Below are 15373 nucleotides of genomic sequence, written 5' to 3' on the forward strand. Positions count from 1 at the left end.
TATTAAAAATGTTTATCTATGATATAAATTTATAATATATAAATAGCAGTTTACTCATTTAAAGTTTTTAGCATAGTCACAGAATTGTCCAGCTATCACTAATATTTAATTTCAGGACATCTTAATCACCCCCAAAAGAAACTCTATACTCATTAGCAGTCAATCCCCATTTTCCCCTCCCCCAGTCCCTGGCAACCACTAATTTACTTTCTGTTTCTATGGATTTGCCTATTTGGGGCATTTCCTATAACTGGAATGATACAATTTGTGGTTTTGTTTTTTTGTTTTGAGATAGAGTCTCGCTCTGTTACCCAGGCTGGAGTGCAATGGCACAATCTTGGCTCATTGCATCCTGCCCCAGCCTCCGAGTAGCTGGGACTACAGGTGCGCATCACCACACCCGACTAATTTGTGCTTTTTTTGTGACTGACTTTCTTTACTTAGCATAATGCTTTCAAGGTTCCTCTGGGTCACAACGTGATCAGTATTTCTTTCCTTTTTATTGCCAAATAATATTCTGTTGAATGGATGTATCACATTTTATTTGTCCGTTCATCAGCTGATGGACATTGGGTTGTTTCTACTTTGGGGCAATTACAAGTAACGCTGCTATGAACATTCATGTACAAGTTTTCGTGTGGACATATGTGTTCTTTCTCTTGGCTGTATACTTAGAAGTGGAATTGCTGGGTCATATGGTAACTGTTTAACAATTTGAGGTGCTGCCAGACTGTTTTCCAAAGCAGCTGTACCATATTACATTCCCACCAGCAGTTATGAGGGTTCCAATTTCTCCACACCCTCACCAACAGTTGTTATTATCTTTTTAGGTGTAACCATCCTGGTGGGAATGCAGTGATATTCCATTGTGGTTTGATTGGCACTTCCCTGTTGGCTAATGATTTTGAGCATCCTTTCCTGTGTTGTTGGCAGCATTCTCTGCTGAAACCTGAGAATTGCACCTGTTAAGGCAGGTAGAATGTAGGCCCTCATGGCTGCCAGGGTGTTGAGGGGTTGGTGTATGCTTATGATTCATACCAAACTCAGACAGAATAAGACACATTGGATCCTGAGGGCTGCTAGTTGTTTGGCTAATTGTATTAACTATAAAACTTGGAAGAGAAATATACAACATAGTTAAATTAACTGTTTGGTTAGCAATTTGGCTCTCCTGTTGACTTGAATTCTTTCTTTGCCTTTTTAATCCTTTCACTTTCGTATCTAGGGACGTTCATTAGGTAGACCTCTACAACTTGCCCTATATAACCATAGCCAGTGAGTGCTTGAGTGGAGGACTGGTGCTTATGAAAAGCTAAGCAAATGCCACATGTCACAGTTGATGTAGCAACCTCATGGAAGGTTGCAGTTTATCTTTTGTCACCCATACTTTTGTCCTTTCTTTATCATGAATCCTTTAAATGCTGTGGGAGAGTATTCAGTTGGGCAAGGCTAAGAGATTCATGTCATAGGAAATGACTTCATTGTGGTGTCTCCAGAGTTTTAAGATGTAGACATACAACTCATGGGGCCAGATGGCCAAGCTGGGCCTTCCTAGAATTATGGGGGTGAGACAGGATGGGCAACTTCACACACACACACAGACACACACACACACCCTGTCATCACCACCACCAAGAGCTCAGTTGCCTTCAAAATTTTCTTATATATCTATGTGATTTATAAGTGCCTTAAGAAGTTCAAACAAAATATTTCCATTTTTAGGGTTCTTCAAGGCAAAAGAACTTACAAGAATATTGTCTTTTCTCTCAAATTTACCTCCTCTCAGTATTTCATAAAACTTCCCAACTGATCAATATGAACAGGTTCTTCCAAGATTTGGAAGCATGATGAAAGTAACTGACTGAGTTGGCAAGTGTTTTCATAATTGTTTTAAAAGCGCATTTAAAACGTCAGTCTTTCAAAATTGCTTAAGTATAGAGCATTTGTTCATATTCTCGACTCTCACTGGTTTCTTGATTTGATTTACATTGGACATTAGAAAGTTTCTCCAGCTAATGACATTCATAAGCAGTGTTTCCATCAGCCTTAATAACTATGATATTTTTAGATTAGCGGATAATTGCAAATTTATAATATTCTTATGAGGTAGAAAAGTTGCTTTGTAAACTATCTGGTGTGAGATCATAGCAGAGAAGGATTTTAAAGTATGTTTTCAAGAGTTCCACTCTTAGATATATACTCCAAATAGTAAAAACAGGTGTTCTGCAGTGAGCTATGGGTGATTGCACCACTGCACTCCAGCCTGGGTGACAGCCTGAGACCCTGTTTCAAAACAAACAACACAGGCGTTCAAACAAAAACTTGTACATGGATGCTCATAGCAGCACCATTTATGATAGCCAAAAGGTGGAAGCAATCCACATGTCTAGAACTGATGAATGGATAAGCAACATGTGGTATATCCACGCAATGGAATATCATTCAGCCATAAAAAAGAATGAAGTACTGATACATACACAACGATATGGATGAACCTTGAAAACTTTATGCTAAGTAACAGAAGCTGGTCACAAAAAGACCCGTATCACATACTTTAATTTGTATAAGATGACCAAAATAGGCAAATCCATGGAGCCAGAAAGCATATTGGTTGTTCCCAGAGTCTGAGAGGGAGGGGAAGTGGGGAGTGATTGCCTAAAGGATATAGGGTTTCCTTCTGGGGTGATGTTCTGGAATGTTCTGGAACTAGATAGTGCTAATGGTTGCACAACATTGTGAGTGTCCCGAATGCCATTGGATTGTGCACTTTAAAGAAATAAAATGGTGACTTTTATGTTATGTGAATTTCACCACAAGTTTTAAAACACATACACACACACACACACACACAAAGGGCATTTCATGACCAAATTTGTACATAAACATCCAGGTCTTATTTCAGGCCCACTTCCCACCTTTCTCTTCTTTGATTCTGAATTTATTTTATAGTTACCAACAATTTGATGCATTTAAACTACAGGCTAAATGTAGGTTGAGTGTAAAAAGTATGCTAGATATTGGTGATCTTGCTGGTAATCTCATATTTATCATTTTTTTCTGAACTTCATTTGAGCTTTCAGTGGACATAACCAAATGGCCTTCTTAATAGGTAAAGCACTGATGAAGCGATGTCTTTAAAATATGCAATCACATCAAAACCCCATTAAAAAAAAAATCTCTCAGGAAGGTTAATACCCTGAGGGGAAATGAGACCTAGCATGAGCTATCTAGTAGTGAACAAGCAAACTGTTTAGGGCAGAAATTTTTACAACTTTAAAATCCCTCCATGGCAAATATATTCAGAAAATGAAATTCCTTGTTCATTTTTTTTTCTTTTAACATTTATTTCTCAGCTGTAGTGAGTGGAAGTTATTTTTGCCAGTTGAAGTTTCCAGCAAAAGTCATTAGCTTATATGACTGCAATGAGATCAAAATGAAACTATAATGGAAGGCTTAAGAAAACAGTTCAGGAGCTGTTTAGGTCCTGAAAATTGTGTTCTTATGAGATCTTTACAGATTGCTCAGTTGGGGATGATCAGAGTGCATTTAATTTCACATTTTTGTAGACATTTAATGCCAGTGGGTCTTACTTGGGAATGATAAAGAAAGTTTGCCTTTACCCAGTGGTTATCAGAAACCACTCTGTTAGTGATTTGGTTGGATTTAACTTTCCTTGTGATGTTTTAAGAGATTTCATATGGATGAAAGCTTAGCAAAGCTCTCTTCTGAAACATTTACTTATTTTTTTAAAAAAGGCTCCTTCTCAGAAGATCAGCAGTCTTTGTCTGCATCTTCAAAGAGTGCTGAAACCTGGTGGAAGACCATGCTGGGTTCTGGGGCCTCCTCTGGCTGACCATGGGTAGAGGGAACTACCCTGGGATGCAGTGCTTCTCTTTTCAGAGGAATTTTTAAAAATTACTTATCCTCTTCTTTGTTACTGGAAGATTATAAGCTAAGTGAACTGACATGCATCAGTCAACAAAACACTTCTTAGTACATACCATGCATTCTTTCCCCCCATACATTATATTATACATGGTACTGTTTTAGGCAGTGGAGTTACGGAAGTTTGGGAAGCTTATTAATCTGCATCTAACTTGGAGAACAGGATCCAGATGTTTCTGGGTTTTCACTGTGCAGAAGGGGATACCCATCCAGCTTTGAAGAAAGGTCTTTCTTGATCGGAACCGTGTTCCCACTTTGCCTTCCCTATTGCACAAGGCAGGTGAGAATCTCCGGGCCAGGAGCCCAGGATGTGCTGAGAATAGACACTCAGGTGCTGAGTCCTTGGAGGTGGGACGTACAGGGCCTGCCATTGGTACATTTAAGAAAGAAGATGTCTGCAGTAGACACTGGATTTTCAGTGAGGATAATTTTTTCAGGGATAGCATTATCTAAGCTGAGTACAAGCTTTTTGCCAGGTTTGAGGTTTAGCACACATCATTAGTGATGCTAATATCTGCAGCTCACCTGTTATTTATAAGAGCTCTTGGGAAAGGGCTTAGCCAAAAGTTTCAGTTGTTTCAGGTATAAAATATGTGTAGTATTCCAGAGTGTGACTGATGGGGCAGCATTTGAAGTACATGAACCTTTTTTTTTAAGTGTTCAAACATCTTAGCGAATCATGTTTTCTTTTCTTGTCATAAACTGGTACAATTACCATCGTAAAAGAAAAAATTTTAATTATGAGCCTTGCAGTAGTGCTTAGCACAATGTGATGATATAAATATTTATTGACTGACTGAATGAATGACTAATACAAAATAGATTCATGGCTGTGCTTTTCCTCGTTTATGTTCCCAGACAATAGCCAGGCAGCTGGCAGAGATCTTGTTGCGGGGTATGTGTGAGCAGAGCTACTGGAACCCTCTGGAGGATCCACCATGCCAGTCACCTCTGGACGATCCTCTCCGCAAAGGAGCAAACACAAAAACCTACACTCTCACTCGGAGAGCCCGTGTCTACTCAGGAGAGAAGTATGAAAGCTGATGTCCTCACTTGTAGGCTATGGGATGGGAGGGAAACTTGGGAAAATTCAAGGATGATGAGAAGTAGAAGAGTAGATTTTTTCCCTAAAAGAAAATCAAATGAACAAGTCTCGTTTTCCAGTTTAGTAGAGATTCCTCATTACTTTTTGTATCTTCAGCAAGTATCTGTGCACTACCAGGGACATTTTAAGTAGGAGAAAGTTCTCATCTCAGTGCTTGGGTGCCATTTGCAGCCATCACTATTGGTTTTTGGAATTTTCATTCCATTTATTATAAGACCTCAGCATCAGACAGCAATCAGAAATAAAGCTATCTGCAAGCCATCTAACATCTAACATCAGTCTCACCCTTCTAACATTTCTTCAGCAATTCCTTGATCCTTTTGCTTAAAATCTTGTTCTAAATGGAACTAGATGTAAGAAGAAGAATCTAATATTTTCAAGTGATTGGAAGGTGATGTCTCTTTAGAACTTCTTTATCTTTTTTAAGTTTTATATTTGAGACTTGATCACCTTGGAGGAAAATGGGTCAGAAAGTCACTACAGTCTTAGCATGAGCCTTCCCCAGGCCAGAGGAAGCCAGACAGAGGAGGGAGAGTCAAGGAGAAGGGCTGGGAGGCCGGAATGGTTGTTGACTCATTCTCAATGCCTCCCATTCAAGTCTTGAATTCCCATCTTTGCCTGCTCTTTTACATTTTTTAATTTTTTAAACTCGCTATGTTGCCCATGCTGGAGTGCAGTGGTGCAATCTGCAACCTCCACCTCCCAGGTTCAAGTGATTCTCCTGCCTCAGCCTCCCAAGTAGCTGAGATTACAGGCACACACCACCACACATGGCTTTTTTTTTTTTTTTTGAGACAGAGCCTCACTCTGTCACCAGGCTGGAGTACAGTGGTGTGATCTTGGCTCACTACAACTTCCACTTCCTGGGTTCAAGTGATTCCCCTGCCTCAGCCTCCCAAGTAGCTGGAACTACAGGCGCATGCCAACATGCCTGGCTAATTTTTTGTATTTTAGTAGAGATGGGATTTTACCATGTTGGCCAGTATGTTCTCGATCTCCTGACCTTGTGATCTGCCTGCCTTGGCCTCCCAAGGTGCTGGGATTACAGGTGTGAGCCACCACGCTGGGACAATTTTTGCATTTTTTTGGTAGAGACAGGGTTTCACTATGTTGGCCAGGCTGGTCTTGAACTCCTGACCTCAGGTGATCCGCCCACTTTGGCCTCCCAAAGTGTTGGGATTACAGGCATGAGCCACCACCCTGGCCTTTGCCTGTTCTTATAAGGACAAGACATGTTGGCTTTTCAGAATCTCTGTGTGAAGGAAAGGGGAACACACATGAATAAATATTGAAGACCTTTTCCATGTTTTCAAATTAGAAAACCAGCTGAGATGATGAGGTGGCAGCTTCTGAAGTCCCAGAGAAAGCACTAATAGAGATGGCATGACTAGACACTTTCTCCATCTGAAGATCAAGATTTCAAACATCTGAAAATAATTATTGTACTTTCAGAGGAGTTGGCATTTCTTCAAGGTTGCCATCTCTTAATAATCCTGTTGACCCTTGCATTTCTCTCTCTTGTCACCTTCTTGTTCAAGTTTGTGTTTCTTACATGGATTCAGATGAGTTCGCGTATTCTTAGCTTTTTCCCTAGGCTTATCTTAATTTAGTTTTCATCCCCCTTTTCTACAGCCTTGTTGAACCATGTGAGTTTGCTTAATTCACAATCTGTGTTTACTCTTTAGTCCTTATCTGGATTCATAAAATATCTGTTCTAGCAATTTTCGATGCTCTTATTTTTAAAATGCTGACCCCTCATTATTAACTATTTAGAAGTAGGTTTGGGGTTCATTTTTAAGTGATATTTATATCATAAAAATAGACTCTAGAGTTTTCCCCTGCTTTAGATGCTTCTTAATAACCAAGGTGCCAAGGGCATTAAGGACCTCCTTTCTCACCCTCTTCCCCCAGTCCAGTTTGACACATGGCTGGAACTCTGTGTCTCTTTGGGTGCCATCCAGTATGGCCTCACCCCTTGAAGGCAGAGAAGCTCACAGTGCTGGCCATTTCTCCATTTCCTGAACCCCTCAGATTTTGTCGCTTTTCTAATGTCACCTTTCCCATGTGTACAAAGAGAATTATAGAAGCAAAATGCAGCTCCAGGAAATGCAGTCATTAAAGGGAGCATTCCTATAGTAGCACTGGCTACTGAGTCACAAGTTTCAGTTCACACGTGTCAGCTTTTTAAAAAATTGTTTTTTGAGACATAATTCACATATTATACAATTCGTCCATTGAAAGTGTGCGATTCAGTGGCTTTTAATATACTTGCATAGTTGTGCATCCATCGCCATGACTGGAACATTTTTATTACCCCCAAAATAAACCCAGCACCTCTTAGCTGTCACCCTCCTGTCTCCCAAGCCCCTGAATTTCCATATGAATTTTAGAATTACCTTGTCCATTTCTGGAAAAAAAAAAAGGCAGCTGGGATTTTAATAGGAATTGCATTGAATTTGTAGATCAATTTGAGGAATATTTCTATATTAAAAATATTAAGTCTTCTGATCCATGAACATGAGATATCTTTCCATCTATTTAGGTTGTCTTTAATTTTTTTAAACAATGATTTGTATTTTTCAGGATATAAAGCTTGTATTTCTTTGGTTACGCCTTTTCCTAAATGTGTGTGTGTGTGCGCGCGCGCGTGTGTGCGTGCGTGCACATGTGTGCATGCAAACGTGTGCTATTCTTTTTGATGCTCTTATAAATACAGTTGTTTTCTTAATTTCATTTTTGGATTGTTCATTGCAAGTATATGGTAATACAACAGATTTTGTAAATTGATCTTGTATACTGTAACCTTGCTGAATTTGTTTATTGGTCCTAATAGTTTTTTTGAATTCCTTACAATTTTCTACATCAAGATTGTGTCATCTATTAATACTAATATAGATGGTTTTATTTTTTCCTTTCTAACCTAGATGCATTTTATTTTATTTTTTTTCCTTAATTGCCCTGGCTAGAACTTCCAGTACAATGTTGAATAGAAGTGGCAAGCATGGACGTCCTTGTCTCATTCCTGATCTCAGGCAGGGGAAATTATCTAGTCTTTTACAGAGTATGTTGTTTTCTATGGGCTTTTGTAGATGCCCTTTATCAGGTTAAGAAAAGGGCTTCCTATTTCTAGTTTGTTATTTTTATTATTAATGGGTGTTGAATTTTGTCAACTGCTTTTTCTGCATCAATTGAAATGATAATGTGGGTTTTGTCCTTTATTCTAATGCTGTGGTGTATCACATTAATTTATTTTCACACATTAAGCCAACCTGCATCCCTGTCCAAGTCATGGTGTATGCTCCTTTTTATTATTGCTGGGTTCTATTTGCTGATATTTTGTTAAAGATTTTTACATCTATATTTATAAAAGATACTATTCTGCAGTTTTCTTATGATGTTTTTGTCTGGTTTTGGTATTAAAGTAATATTGGCCTCATAAAATGAGTTGGAGACTATTCCCTCCTCTTCTTTTTGAAAGAGTTTGTGGAGAATTGGTATTAATCCTTTAAACATTTGGTAGACTTCACCAGTGAAGCCATCTGGACCTAGGCTTTCTTTGTAGGAAGTTTTTTTTTTTTTTTTAAAAATACTAATTCAGTCTCTTTACTTATTATGGGTCTATTTGTATTTTCTATTTCTTCTTGAATCAGTTTGATTAGTTTGCGTCTTTCTAGAAATGTGTCTGCTTCATCTCAACTACCTAATTTGCCTCCGTACAGTTGTTCATAGCATTCCTTTATAATTTTTTTTGTATTTCTACAGGGTTGGTTGTCATGTTCTCTGATTTCTCATTTTAGTAATTTAAGTCGTTTTTCTCTTTTTTAGAGTCAGTCTAACTGAAAGTTTGTCAGTTTTGAGGAACCAACTTTGGGTTTTGACTTTTTTCTATTGTGATTCTGTTCTCTGTTTCATCGATTTCCACATGAATTCTATGCCTTCATTTATTACCATCAGTTTTTAGCTTTGTAATTTTGTGGGTTCAGAGCTCTACTTCTTAGAATATGGGTAAAGAGGAACAGCTGTGGGAGTTATTCTTGTTTGGAGATTCCCTTCTTACCAAGGCAGGACTCTGACCCATCCACACTGGCAGAAAGTACATTCTCACCATTCAGTTATGCCGGTTTGGAGGTGTGAAGGGGAATCTGTAGATAATGCAGAAACCTCGTTTTGGCTAACAGTCTCCTTCCCCACAGTCTCTTATGATAAGTATAATAAGTGTCAAGCAAAATTTAGATGGCAGAGATCCTTCTAGCTCCAGAAAACCACAAGGACCATTCAGAAGAGTTGGTCGTAATGGAACATAACTGAAAGACAAGCCCTGCCAGGAAGCTCCACCCCTGGTCACGGAGACCTGAGCATGAAATGCATACAGGATGCTCACTCTGCCCATCTTGAATTTGAAAGGAAATACAATGTAGAAAATCCTGGGTGGAATGAGAAGAGGGATCACCTGTCATAGGCTTCCTTGCTTTCTTTTCTTCTGGGTGTTTCTGTGAAGAATTGTATCAGCTTTTGTTTACTTATTTTTTAGAGTAAGCTTTTTTGGATACACACCATACATAGAGAAAAATAAATCAAAAGTATGAAACTTGATGAACTTCCACCAAGTTAGCATATCCATGTAAGTAGCATCTAGTCAGGAATGGACACTACTGGAGCCCTACACGCCCTCCCATGGCCTCTCCCAGTCACCACCCCCATCCAGGGCAGCCCTCTCCTGACTTCTGTCGCAATCATTAGTCTGGCCCCTTTTTGAAATTTATATACGTGGAATCATACGATATGCACTCTCTAATGTTTAACTTCTTTTGTCTAACTTTATGTTTGAACTATTCACCCATACTTTTTCATGTAGGAGTGTTTTTCATTGCTGCGAGGTGTTTCATTTTATGACTGTCCTCCAGGATATTGATCCATTCTGCTTGTGTTGTGAGTTGTTTCCCATGAGGGGCTAATAGGAACAGGGCTTCTGTGAAGAGTCTTGTACATGTTTCTTTTTTACCCCTGCATCTACATGTTTCTTAATGTATGAGAGAGAGTGTGTGTGTGTATATGTGTGTGTGTGTGCGTGTGTATGTGTATGTGCTGTCTCTTATACACATCTAGATGTGTATAAGGTGTATGTGTGTGTGTATGTGTGTGTGTATGTGTGTGTGTGTGTGTGTGTGTGTGTATGTGTGTGTGTGTGTATATATGTGTGTGTGTGTGTGTATGTGTGTGTGTGTGTGTGTGTGTGTGTGTGTGTGTGTGTATATGTGTGTGTGTGTGTGTATGTGTGTGTGTGTGTGTGTGTGTGTATGTGTGTGTGTGTATATATGTGTGTGTGTGTGTGTATATGTGTGTGTGTATGTGTGTGTGTGTATATGTGTGTGTGTGTGTTTCAGTCAGTCAGGTATACTTTTTTTTTCATTGTATTTCCTCTTGTAAGAAGCATTGAGGTAGTTTCAATAATTAAATGCACATTAGACTAGATAGTTAACACAAAGTAAAGCAGAAGATTAAAAACAGCTATTGTGGATACTGGTTAATATTGGATAATATTGCCAAGAAATAGATGATGAAAAGATTCATTGAGTGCTAGTGAGTACCAGGCATTGTCTAAACTCCTTTGTAGGTCTAGGAGGAAAAGGTGATTATCATGGAATACTGAATGTAGATCTGAACCTCTTGGTTGCCAGGGGTTTTTGGTAAGGATGGGGAGGCTGTTTAAAATGGAAAATGCGGAGGGGGGTCTTGGCTGGGGAGGGCTGGACAGCCTGAGCCAGGCACTGGCCAGGCCCTTCCCTGGACACAATACATCCTCAAGAGCTTGCAAAAATAAATAAATAAAATAAAATAAAATGGAAAGCAGAGGGATGTTGAAGGGTCATGATAACTTCTTGATGGCCGAACCGAAGCTGTGTAAACGGCCAGCGGCACCGCTGGCTGCTGTCGTCTCCTTGCCTCTGGTGCACACAGCTCACCTTGGAGTCGTGGAGAGGCCCCTCCTCTCAGCAGGAACATGGAAGCACTTGTGCAAGGTGATGTTCTAGGTGGGATTCACCTGACCCACTCAGCAGAGTGTAGCCCAGTGGACCTGCACTGGTCTACATGAGGGACCCTTCTTTCTTTGTCATGCAGAGATTTTTGACCTATATGGATTGACACGAAAGAGAAGCGTGGTGAGGCCTCAATAGTCCTTGCATCAGACTAGCCAATCCCTAATAATCAAGATGCGCTCTTAATTTTCAATTTAAGTCCTATTCCTTTCTTGGTAGCCATTTATCCACATAAACCTGGGATCGACAGTAGATTCTGCCTTGGCATGCTTGCAGACAGTGTGACTTGGGTTCAGGGTGGGACTTCATCTTGGCCTCCATGCCTCAGCTCTTATCTGGCTGGCTGTGGTTCAGAGGCTGTGTTTCTCCTGGAATTTCCTGGTAGTATCTCAGCCAGACATACTAAAATTATAAAGGAACCATTACTAGACCTTAGAGTTGATGTTGTCATTATTTACAAATCAACTTTCTCATGGGTTGGCAGTGTTCAAGGCCCTCCCTGCACCTAAATGTAGAGTTTTAGGGGGTGCCAGTGACCTTTAGACATTAACTTGTCATTAGTTATATAATGGCTAATGATGACAGAGAGATGAAATGCAGTTGGGTAAAGTTGGATTAATGTCTTTCGCATGATTGTTTCTACAATTACAGTAAAGTTTCTACGTATGGGAGGAAATTTTTAAGAAAAAGCTATTATGTAGGAGCCCTGGCAAGATGATGATTACTACTTATACCTGAGAATTCTCGCCCTTGTTCCCTATGTCTTCTGTAGAATCAGAAAATCAGTTGGTAAATTCATCCAAAGTAAGAAAATGGGCAGTTTGCCTAAAGGTCACCCAGTGAGTTGGTGACATGGCTAGGGTGAGAACGCACCCTCCCATTCTCAGTGCAGCGGCCTCCTTTGCCAGGCCGCCAGTTCTTGGGAGCTTGTCCTCATGCCTGCTGAGCCCTGTTTTCTCCTTGTCCCCTTTTGTCCCCCACCTTCCCCTTCACACAACTTCCTCTGGATCTAGGGCCCCAGTTTTCCTACTCTTCAAGGCTGAGGCCTGGGTACCCCAGTATCTCCCCCTGAGGCTCATGAGCCCCAAAGAGGAGAAGGCCACAAAAGGAAGGCCCCAACAGTTGTGACCATTCACCCTGAGCTCCATCCACGCTTCCCTGGGCAAACGAGGGAAGGAATTGGCCGGAAATGGGTCTAGAGAGTTCATAATGATTGAGAGGGAGCCTTCCAGTGTGTAGTTGTTTAGGTCTGTCTCTTAAAACTACCTTTTCGCCCCCCACTTCTTCTGCTGGCCTTGGGAGCCTTGCAGTGCTCCTGAGTACGCACTTTGCCTGCCACAAATAGGGAAGTTAGAGGAAGTGGAGCTGGATTCGGTTCGTGTGCCACTTGTTAGCAACTATGGTAAAAATAACACAAACTAGCATTTAAGCAGGCTGGATGGCTGAACCAGAATCTGGAGATTAGCCATGGACTGAATTGACTGCTGTGAAGTCACAATTAGCATAGGCTCTCTCTCTTTTCAATTGGTCTGGACAATGCAGAACTGGCTAGCCATGAACAAAAAAAATGATTCACGTTACTGCTTGATTTGCAAGATCCCAGTTGCATGTAAGCACAAGCCAGGATATCAGGAAATGATGACTGGGCATGGGTGTGTGCATACACACACACACACACACACACACACACACACAATGGTTCACATTACTGTTTTATTTGCAAGGTCCCAATTGCATGTAAGCACAAGCCAGGATATCAGGAAATGATTGTTGGGCACCAGTGTGCATGTATAAGCGCACACGCACACACACACACAACATACTGAGGTGATTGTTTGGGAGACACTTAATTCAGAGCCTTTAGGCTCTATTTCAGAATCTAAGGGGAAAGAACTGTCCCATCTGAAAAACCCAGATCATCTCAAGCTGACTTCTGAAGCAAGTCACTGCATATCCCCGAATCTTGCTCCTCATTCTCAGGCCAGCCTTTTCATAAAATTTTAGCCTCAGAAGAGCGATAGAAACCATCCTGCAGGTGGCTTCCTTACCTCTGGCGGTGTCAGCACTGTAATGAGAATGCCAGGCACTGCGTTTCTTCTATCTTTCTCTTTGTCATCCTAAGATGCGGTACAAAAATTGCCAGCACTTCGAAGAAAACAAATGTTTATAATTATGTGAAAAATCCTTTTTTTTTTTCCTTTTATGGGGGGGGGAATCCCTTCAATTAAATGATTGTAATATTATCCCTGAGAAGTCATAAACTTAGTCATTTTTAGTCATCTTTCAAATATCTAGGAGTTTTTTTAAACCAAGTTCATTTTTATTTATTATATACTCTTCTTCCATTTCATGAAAAAATATTGAGTTTGACCCAGTTGGTGATAACATTCAGAATTCTGCCCAAAGGATTCTAGAGCTTTAGAACAGGAGAAAAAGTGCTGCAAATGCTCACAACACAGAAAATAGGCTATAGAGAATACAGATCGGGGTTCTGCTGGGTTTTTATTATTCTCTAATCCTGAGCAACGTTGAGCTTAAAAAGCTCCTTCTTTTAATCCAAGATTTAAGAGTTCAGCCAAATTCCGTAAAATAGATTAATAAGAGCTCTTGCATGCTACCCCATAATAAAACTTATGTGTCTAAGTAAGATAGCTCACTAAATTCTTACAGTATTAGAGAAATTATTCAAACTCTAAAATTGCTTCTAATCTCTTATTTCATCTAAATGACAGTATGAGATATACCAGTTAGCAGGTAAGAGGTAAGAAGAGTACTGTTAAGTGAAATGCCTGCAGTTTATACCTCTGTAACGGGTTTAGGAGAAAGCTTGTATTATTTAGATAATGTCAATTTATTGAAATCTAAAATTCTGCCTCTGTAATATGTACATATGTTATTTGGGCTTTTAACTTGGTTTTTACAGCTTTCCTTTACCCTTCTGCCTACCACTAAAATGCATAGCTAAAATGTATGAATTCCATAGATTACCATAGAAATAGGCAAATTAATTCAAGTGTCCAAATTATACAGTATTTTTCATGGGTATTATATAAAATCCTGGAAGCTTTTAGTGTTCAGTTCTGCTTGTATTTGTGTGTTTTGTGTTATTTTGAAACTGCCATATATCAAAGTCAGTTTTCTTTCTGCAGCATTTTTTGTCCTCAAGAAAATACGGAAGAAGCCCTGCTGTTACTGCTCATTAGCGAATCAATGGTACGTGGAATGTGTTTTTACATCGTTCTTTCCCCGGCCCTGTAGTCTCTTTTTTGATACAGCCATTCTGCCAGTATGACGACTCTTTTTCTTGAGAGAAAATACTTTCTAGAGGGTATACGTGGATGGGAAAAAACAGTAGAGGTTTAAAATGAGGGTCTTAATTCCTGGACCAGCGAGCAATGTCCCTTGGTTAGCCTGGAGCTTGGAGCTTCTCTATCTTCTATCTTGTAGCAGGTATCTTAGTTCATTCATTTATCCACCCAGTATTGGCTGAACATTAATGCAATTGTATCTAGGTAAACCACAGCTAAAATGACCACCGGAGGAATCTTAAAAGGAGAAAGAGGCCCCCAAAGGGTGACCTTTATAAGCCTCTCAATTTGCCCTGGAGTGGGGGAGAATTGGGGGATAAGTCATTTGTTGGTTCTATGAACCTCTGGTTTTCACAGCACGAACTTGATGAAACTCTCATCCTCCTGCCCTGGTTGTCTCTCCCAGCTCCCAGCTGTCACCAGACACTGTAAAGTCCCAGGCTGTGAGAACTCACTTCTCTTCCCTGTCACTGCTATTGTGAGGGAGGTTTTGCCAGACCCTCTGATTGCTTTGAAACATTTTCTTAGTATTTGGCCAGGATATCGAATTTTAGGTCTATTTCACCACTCATCATTTATTGGGTTTCTGTCCTGTGTATCTATCACTAGGCATTGTGGCCCTAGCTTGAAACCTTCAGGATCATGTGTGTTATAACGGCGAATTCCTCAGCAGAATAGTGATGTGTACTGAGGACCTGAGCAGAATGGGCGGGCTCCTGGAATCAAAAGATCTTGAGGGCTCACATCCCCTTCCCTCATTTTACACATGAGGAACCCGAGGCCCAGAGCAGGCAGAATGCGTGCATCACGCAGTGGTCTCCTGTTCCTGCTAGGAGACTGTACTGCCCCCTCCCCATAGCTGTCACTGCTTACCCCCAACCCCTGGGAAAGCCCAGGGGAGAAAAGGGAATCGTAACTAAAGCAAGAGAAGGCATTTCCCTTTTTGCCCTCCCCACACATACTGTTTAATGGGAGGT

General features: G+C 40.3%; 1 protein-coding gene across 1 annotated transcript in view; it reads left to right on the forward strand.

The window, feature by feature from the left end:
- The window catches only part of TTC7B (tetratricopeptide repeat domain 7B), a 260809-nt gene that overhangs the window by 95984 nt on the left and 149452 nt on the right, over nucleotides 1-15373 (forward strand). Inside the window, exons 6-7 of the mRNA XM_011991788.1 lie at nucleotides 4804-4976; nucleotides 14238-14301. Of these exons, the coding sequence (XP_011847178.1) occupies nucleotides 4804-4976; nucleotides 14238-14301 (237 nt within the window). The remainder of the gene's footprint in view (nucleotides 1-4803; nucleotides 4977-14237; nucleotides 14302-15373) is intronic.

Source organism: Mandrillus leucophaeus, unplaced genomic scaffold (genome assembly GCF_000951045.1).
Source record: "Mandrillus leucophaeus isolate KB7577 unplaced genomic scaffold, Mleu.le_1.0 Scaffold4, whole genome shotgun sequence".
Lineage (NCBI taxonomy): Eukaryota > Metazoa > Chordata > Mammalia > Primates > Cercopithecidae > Mandrillus > Mandrillus leucophaeus.